Source organism: Labrus mixtus, chromosome 18 (genome assembly GCF_963584025.1).
Source record: "Labrus mixtus chromosome 18, fLabMix1.1, whole genome shotgun sequence".
Taxonomy (NCBI): Eukaryota; Metazoa; Chordata; class Actinopteri; order Labriformes; family Labridae; genus Labrus; species Labrus mixtus.
In genome coordinates, this window is record NC_083629.1 from 17,706,891 (window position 1) to 17,715,204 (window position 8,314).

The 8,314-nt window shown below is 41.4% G+C and overlaps 1 protein-coding gene across 4 annotated transcripts; it reads right to left on the reverse strand.

Moving 5' to 3' along the window:
- Positions 1-26: 26 nt before the first annotated feature.
- map7a (microtubule-associated protein 7a) lies at positions 27-6,640 on the reverse strand. Of its 4 annotated transcripts, XM_061062978.1 has the most exons (16): positions 6,516-6,640; positions 6,045-6,324; positions 5,108-5,212; positions 4,881-4,955; positions 4,609-4,772; positions 4,396-4,495; positions 4,117-4,233; positions 3,749-3,903; positions 3,441-3,577; positions 3,118-3,344; positions 2,872-3,022; positions 2,442-2,610; positions 2,214-2,318; positions 2,050-2,100; positions 1,662-1,890; positions 27-839 (listed from the first exon to the last, which is right to left on the reverse strand). In XM_061062978.1, the coding sequence occupies exons 2-16, from the start codon at positions 6,172-6,174 to the stop codon at positions 829-831; spliced, it is 1,926 nt and encodes a 641-aa protein (XP_060918961.1). In that variant the 5' UTR covers positions 6,175-6,324; positions 6,516-6,640; the 3' UTR covers positions 27-828. The 4 variants fall into 4 exon arrangements, with proteins under 4 accessions (XP_060918961.1, XP_060918962.1, XP_060918960.1 ...); XM_061062979.1 differs by lacking the exon at positions 6,516-6,640 and having other exon boundaries at positions 3,749-3,879; positions 6,045-6,508; XM_061062977.1 differs by lacking the exon at positions 6,516-6,640 and having other exon boundaries at positions 6,045-6,507.
- Between the last annotated feature and the right edge of the window lie 1,674 nt (positions 6,641-8,314).

Here is an 8,314-nt window from a genome sequence, read left to right on the forward strand (position 1 = left end):
AAAGAAAGGGAAAAACAAGGCAAAGATGTGGCATAGGATCAACTTTAATTGATTATAGCATATATTTGAACAGGTTTAAGCAATACTTCTAAGAAAAAGATGTAATATTCATAATTGGATACAATTTTAAGATGCTTTTATGATAATAAATTCACTTAACGCCTTAAACTTTGCTCTGTAAAGTGATTGCGCAGTATCATACAAAGCAACTAGAAGTGCAATATACGCTTTGTGCATTTTATTCTCTCTATAACAACACTCACAAACTGAAGCAAAGTCTTCAGAAACTAACTTCCTTAGCAGCTTTGAAATATGTGATTGCTAAACTTCACTAGACGACAGGGTAGGACAAGGAGTTACAACTTTAAGTCTTTGTAGTGCAAACAGCCACTATTCTAATTCCACAGTGACAAAACTGAGGAAGGAAAAAGTGCTTTCATAGCAAGAAATATCAGGAATAAGCAGAAAGCATATGGCTGACACAAGTTGTGACTAGTATTTCACAGAGGCAACACTCTCTGAAAAGATGGACTGCATTTTCCAGCAAACTATCACCACCACTGTCTACATCTTCAGTTTTCAGTTCAGAAACGTGCTGTACTTAAGTCATACTGTAAATAACTTCTCCAACATTTGTGCCACTGGTTACACACAGAAAGGTGCCTGAATGCTGACGTTCCTCGGTGAGAGGCAAGGCTGTAATTTTACATGCGCTTTCAAGGTGCAGAAGGGCAGCAAAGTGGCTGTGCTGCAGGGATTCCTGTTTTTCACAGAACGCACAGCTCTCCAACGAAGTCTTCGTGACACATTTGGTTTCTTTTCAGATGCTCAGATGACCTCTGAAAGTACAAAAAAAATACAGTCACAATAAATGTAATGTCTCAAATTTGTCAAAGCACCGCATTTTGGGGTGAGATATTAGTTTTTGTTTTTTTTAGATTGAGAAAACTTCAGTGTGCTTTCTGCATTAAAAGCTGTTTACCACCAAAAGAACATTTGTGCCAAATTTGTCAATATTTCCTCCAGACGTTCCTAAAATGTAATTTCCAATAGAATAGGACTATTTAAAACAGGCTGTCCAGAAAAGTGCTTTTCCACAACAGTACGGCGCAAAGAAGTTGTCCTGTGGGCTTTTAGTATGGTGGGCTCTGCTGTAACCGGTTTGGTGGTTTGCAGTGAGTGAGTGGTTGAGCGAGTGAGCCGTGAATGTGAGTGTGGAGAGCAGGGAATTTGTCAATCTGGCAGTCAACAACACAGTCAGGATATATCAGACACATTCAGGAGTCCTAGGCGACCGCCTTTATCGCCTATGCCTTGACTAGGCCCTTCCTTTTGGGTAGAACATTTCTATTAGACACATGTGACAATCATTATAAGAACACGCATTCTTGAACTATGGCCAAATATGTTTATTAAAAGATCATAGTGACCTTGGACCACCAAATTCTAATCACTTAATTCTTCAGTCCAAGGGGACGTTTGCACTAAATTTTATAGGCACGCACAAAAAAGGATGAACAAGCAGAAAGAAAAAAGCAGAAAAAAAAAACATAACACCTAATAATACACTATAGACTGATAAAAGGGATCAGAATGTGTTAGGATTTTATGTCCCACCCTGAGGATAAATCTCCTCAGCTGATTAGCTGTCTGTGTCTCACCTGCTCGTTGGTGAGTCTGGATTTCCTCCAGGCCTGTGAGGGTCCTAAGAGACCTGCGTTCTTTGAAGGCCACGACAGGTACCATGTCCTCCTCATTGCTCGGCATGAGCTGTGAGGTCTTGGTCCCCACCGGCAGCTTGACAGCGTCTTCTATTGTGCCATTGTGTGCAGGCTGTGTGTTTTCCTTTGGTTCGGCTTCATTTGGCAGCATCCTCACCGGCACAGATTTCTGTTTTGAAAGGTATTAACCAACTTAGTCTCGGACAAGCTGTTCAACTCTTAGAAGTGGATTTAGTAAGTTGTGAGGGGATACTAGATTTGCGTCATGAGAGCCCAGAGGTGGTGTTCTTTAAAAAAATAAAAAAAAAAGCCAACAGTAAAACCTCACCGTATCTGGAGAATCTGTCCTCCTGGTTCTCCGCATGATCTCCTCAAGTCGCTGAAAAAGAAAAACAGCTTCTTAAAATTCTGTCATGGTTGGCTTCGTGGAAAAAACAACTCTCTTGAATAAGACTTTGGATATTAATATACAGTACATGTTTTAATATTCACCTTTTTCCTGGCTTGTCGAGCTGCCTCCTCTTTCTGTGCGAGGAGTTCTCTCTCTTGTTTTAACTGCTCTGCTTTTGCCCTTTCTTTGGCTTGTTCCTCCTCTCTCTAAGTTTAAAATAAACAGTAAAATTGTCCTTCAAAAGTTAAGTGAATCAAAGAAAGTACTGACGGGATGCTTGTTGGTTGTTTATGCTGTTTCCCCTCATGAGGAAAGTTAAGATGTGTCACCTGTTTCAGCAGAAGGGCAGCTTCCCTCATAGCCTGGGCTCTCTCCTCCTCGGCTCGTCTCTGCTCCTCTTCCTCCCGTCTCTTCTTCTCCTCTATGAGACGTTGAGCCTCGGCCTGCTGTCGCGCTCGCTCCTCTGACCTCTTGCGCTCCAGTTCTTCACGACTCCGCCTGCACATGTCACAGATTTGCTGAATTGGCATATACACAAAGCTCCTGAAAATGTCTCTCTCCCCCCCCCCAAGTGACCAGGAGGAGGAACAGTAATGACAGTTATATCACGAGACCAGTGAGCGACTGGTGCAATTGTTGTGCATGTTTTAAGGGGCAGGCTGTCCTGAAATGTTCCATTAATTGTCAGGCGTGCATATGTGAAAACAGCTATTGTAATTCACAAGATTTACCCTGAAGTGTTTCTGTCTCTCCTCTTACCTGTCAGCCTCCTCTCTTTGTAGGCGCTCCTGCTCCTCTCTCTCCCGTTGTAGTCGGGCCTCTCTTCTCTTTTCAGCTAGGAGACGCGAGGCTGCCTCTTGGTCGGTTGTCCCGGCTGAGGTCCTGCAAGTGACATCAGGAGGCTGTGGAGCTGCATGACGAGGGCATGAAGATAATCACCTAATTATACATTCTGAAACACACTTAAAAGAATGCACTTTTTTTTTAAGCATTTCTCTGTCTTACTTCCATCTCCTGCTGTTCTTGTTACAGCTTCAGTCACTTTGTCAGGCCGGTTCAAACATGGATTTTCATCTTTCATTTTCTCATGCTGACCTTCGGCTGGTGTCCGTACGGGCCTCGAGTTACCAGGAGCAAGGGCAGACCTACAAACAGCAACATCCTCCTCTGGGACCGACGGGAGCTCCAGCTGCAGCGGGGTTGAATGTCTGCTGATTGATCTTCGTGGACTCCTTCAAGAGAGGCGCAGCAGAAGAGAGGGGATGACCCACTTTGTTCAGATTAATGCTAGTATGTCAGAGATGCATGGTCACAGACATTTCTCATACCTTTCAGGTGAAGGTGAGGCTGTTCTGCTTTGTGTTACTTTAGCTGGTTTCCCAATGGTGTTAACAGCAGATGATTTAGGATTAGAGTGGCTGTTTGAGCTCTTCTTCTTTGCTTCTTGCTTTCTTGCTGCTTTAAACTAAACCAGAAAAGAAGAACAATTATGAATTTTCTGACTTCCTTGTACCATGTTGCTCATACAGTCCAAACATGAAATACAAACTTAAACTATCTACAACTAAAACTGATATAAAAGATATCTTTCGGCAACACAGCATGCACTTGGGACCAGAGGAACAGCTGGAATTACCTGTGCCTGATTGATGCTTCTGTTGTTTGGACTTGGTGAGGAAGATGGTCTGTGCTGGACTGGAACAGAGTGGTGCTGGGGCTTTTTAGGGGAGGGGGTGGTGTTGGTGATATTCATGGAGTGGAATGAAACTGCACGGCGACAAATATGGACAACTGAGACAGTGATTTGTATTGAATTTAGGTAATAAAAATGGAGGAAGCCGTCATGGAAATGTGACGTAAACAGAGAGGAAAATGAGCAGCATTAGTTTTCAAAGAGACAGGACAGGTTGATTGAAGCAAAAGCTTATAATAGCCATACATTAGCGTTACATTGCTGTTATATAAAAGCAATTGGGCGCAGTCTGTTATCATGGGAGAGAGTACCTTCTTCTCCTGACTGACAAGCAGCACTCTTGCTCCTGGCCAGATAAGAGCATGTGGGGGTAAGGAGGCGACTGACCAAGTTCTTCTCCCATGGTGTCAGCGGTAAGCGACGAGGAACTAGCGTATTGATCAGCGTAAAGGTTTGAGTGCAGCAAAAACAAAAGATAAGCCAAGAATGGTTGTGTTCAGAATGTTACAAAGACAATTGTGCTATAAGTAAAGAAAGCATCAGTTTAAAAAAAAGAGGAGAAAAAAGAGAGCATGTTTATGTATACTTACTGTTTTTGGTGAGCTTCCTTCCTCTTGAGTTCTGACTCAGGTTCAGTTGGGCTCTCTGGCTCTTCTCCAGCGTCCTACGCACTGCAGTTTCATATCGCTCCTTCATTCAGGAAAACAAATATCAGCGTTCAAACCACAGCTGTGGCATCAGAAAGGCATCCCCAAAAATAAACAATGCAACTTTTTTTTTTTACTTCCACCATCCACACTCACTCTCTCCTCCCTCTGTCTCTGCTTGCGCTTCTCTTCCACAGCAGCACGCCTCCTCTCCTCTTTGAGCCTCTGCTCCAGGAGTTTCTTCTTGCGCTGCTTCAGCTGTTGTTCATAGTATCGCCTGGCTTGCTGCTCCCGCTCCAACCTGCTCAGCTCCCGGGAGACTGAGGGAATTAAAAGTCAACCAGTATAAACAGACGAATCGGTTGTGTATGTCAATTGTTCTTTTTCTTTAATTGAGGAAAACGCAGGATCATAGGAGCTTCACATACCTAGCAGCTTCTGGTGCTCTTCTCTTCTCTCCCGTGCTGCTTTCAGCCTCTCGTCAACATTTTGTCCATTTGCCACTGTGAACGCACAGTTGCAGCTTTTTAGTTTGATGCCATATCCACATAGAGCGCCATTATGATGTTAAACATTGAAACAGACTTTAAAGGATACCATTCTCCAAGTGTTTAACCAATACTTTTACTATTTGACAGTAAGAGATGTATCAAACCTGCAGTTGCTCGTGGAGAAGCTGAGTTGCATATCTTGGGAGACTTGATGACAGAGCAGACGGTTTTCTTTGCTGTTGAATTTGGTTTGACACAGGTGCCATTGCCTAAAAGTGAGGAACAAAACAGTATGTTGTGTTAAAAATAGCAAAAACCCTGACTATTATTGTTTTTATTTATTCATTTGAATGTGATAAGGGGAGAGGGGAGATCCAGCATGCACGCATTTCAGTGCATCTGAATGAAACTTGTAGTTTTTGGACGTATATCTATGTCAATAAACCGCAACCACAAACCTCTTCAGGCTTTTACTTTTCTAACTACGACACAGAAAACAGCCATTATACTTCAAACTTACATATTCTGTACCCAAACATAGGAATCAACTAATGAACACATCTAGATATGAAGAGACTTTTGCATCAATTTAGCGCATCTGTCCCATAAAATGGCTATTTTGAAGGGAGAGGGCCTTAGGGTCATCTGCAAATGAAAGAGCCATTATAAGCTTCCTGTGTTGAAAAAAAAAAGGCGTAGCAAACATGCTAGCACCTGATCACTTTTTATTAAAGTAAGTGAAACGAGCTACAAAAAAAAAGATGAACACATAAAGGATCCACACAAGACCAATGAGTATTTGGTACGACACGGGGCTGGAAAAAACATCACATGGATGTAATCCTTTAGGGTTAAACAGTAACACTTTGCTGCTTTGTATTTTGTAATCTGTGTTAAAATGATGTCATGTTTGCTGGAAAAATGCAAAATCACAATATAATGAAAGATATCCATACATGTTCTGTTAATGCGTCATCATTATGATCAGATGATGCTGTACTTGTGATCTACAGTCTGGATTTGCGTCAAGTAAAGGCTTGTTGTGATGAGAAATCATACAAATACATTTCTTAAACAATAATGTGGACAAAAGCGACGTACCTCCCGTCCTTTCAGATGCATTCCCCTTCTTCTGGCTCCCCTTCTCGATTGTACGTGTTGAAAGTGGTCCCTGCGATGGAGGGATGACACTCTTCTTCTGCACAGCCATGCTGGGGATTGAGCCTGGCATACCAATGCTCTCGCACAAAAACCCCCCTCCTTTCTCTCCTCCTCCTCCTCCTCTCTTGAATTTCTATTTCAAGATGCCTTTCGGGTCCTCGCACTGCAAGTGTGTCATGAAAGGAACTGCCCCCTGCATCAGCTGCTTGTCCATCTGTGCCTTACAAAACCATATAATAAGAGAAAAGCATGACAACAAAGAATCCAGTTTTACTCCAGTCCAGTGGTTTAGAAATGAATCAACGCTAGGTTGCCCACAAATTTAACTCCTGTCTCCTTTAAGGTTACGGTAGTCTGCACAGATCCTGATCACGTCTATAAAAAGGCAACTCCCCCATTTAAAGATCTTACCCTTGTGAGCTGCTCTGCTTTACTTTCAGATAATATAGCTCTGTCACTTTAACTCCCCCACATCGATGCCTGCTCGCTAGATGGAAGTGGCCAAGGGGATGCAGCGTTTCCCAGAGACAGAGAAAAAAAGGAAGCAAAGCTGAAAGCCTGCCTTCATGAATAATTGCCATGACAACGGTACAGTAATACACAGTGACATACATTACTCAGACATCAACTATCTCCGATTAAGTCAGTGTCTCATTAGAGGAGGCAAATAAATATTTATATTTTTTTTTCACCCCTGAATCCGTCATGATGAATAAAATAGTATGACCACTAGATGGAAGTCTTTCTTTCTAGAGGACCAGTTACTGAAGTCAACCTTAGGCCTTCCTTTGACTGGCTTCATCTATATTAAAATGAGTTGACTTGGGCACAAATTACATTTAAATTTAGCAACAAATAAGCAGAGAATCTGATACTAGGCCACATTTAGTTGTGACAGTGTTGTATTCTGACTAAACCAGTCAGCCAACCCCCATACCATAACCCTAAGGTCATTAACATAAATTGATATAGTATATGTAAACTCAATTATCTTCCTAACTGAAAAATATGTCAAGATGAGAAATAAAATGTATGCATGGATTTACACATCAAATGCAGAAACAGCAATAAGATTGTTGAATGTGAATGTAGATGTGAGCTTGTAGAATGGGTTGTGAGAACTTGAAGGAAAAAAAAGTGAACTTGTATGTAAAAATGTTTACTTGTATAAAAAAAAAAAAAAATCCACTACTTTTCTCGCGTGAATCTGCGTTGCTTGAGTTTTGCAACACATTTTGCGAGACGTCTGTCCCCCTCACTCCTCCCCTCGCTGTTTGTCTGCGTGTGGGGAGAATTGGTCAATCAGCAGTAAATTTCCCCATTCAAATCCTCCATTGATTTTTCACAAAATTCTTATATCAAGAGATTGGTGACTGAAACCAAGACAACCAGCCACCCCAAAACTCATGACTATAGTACATTTAATTCGGCGCCAAAACGGCATCGAAAAACGGAGAAAAAGACAAAGATACAACAAGACTGTGTACATATTTTTTGTCCTGAGTCAAGGGACTACCTATCCCACAATCCCTTGCGATCGTTTCTTCTTGAAAGCTAGTAAAGCTTTTTGTACAACATTTTGTACAAAAATAATACAATTAAAATAATAATGAAATTAAATTAATGAATACGTGTTCAAGTTAACCGGAGTGAAAAAATAGATATAGCTACAGAAAGTATATGTTTACTACAGGTAGTGCTAACAAAGTTAATTAGGGTACGAGATGATCATTGACAATACACTTTTATGTTAAGCTTACCTTTTGGGGCAAAGGTGGTCCCTTTTGTCATTCTGTTTGTTAAACATATTGTCAATGAAAAATGGCTAGTTTAAAAAAAAAATTGTGAGAAATTTTGGCTTGTTTTTGTTGTTAACGTTAAAAAAACACTTCACACTTTGGCGTGAAAGGTGCATTTGTTAACCTGTTATCCTACGTCACTGCATGCGCGTGGGACTTGGACTAGAAAAGCTAGTAAAAAAAAAAAAAGCTGTTAATGTATCACCAAGACATTTTTCGTTTTTTTGGCAAACAGAAATCCAAGGTCAATACACAATCTTCAAAACGTTGTCGTTATCGAAACATACATTTGATGAACACATGTTCACACAGGCTGTGTAGTGAAACAGGTGAAGTAATTGTCGCACACCGGTGTTCTGTCGAAAAGTGCTACCCGATCGATATGTGCTATTATGCGTTTCTGTGCAGCAC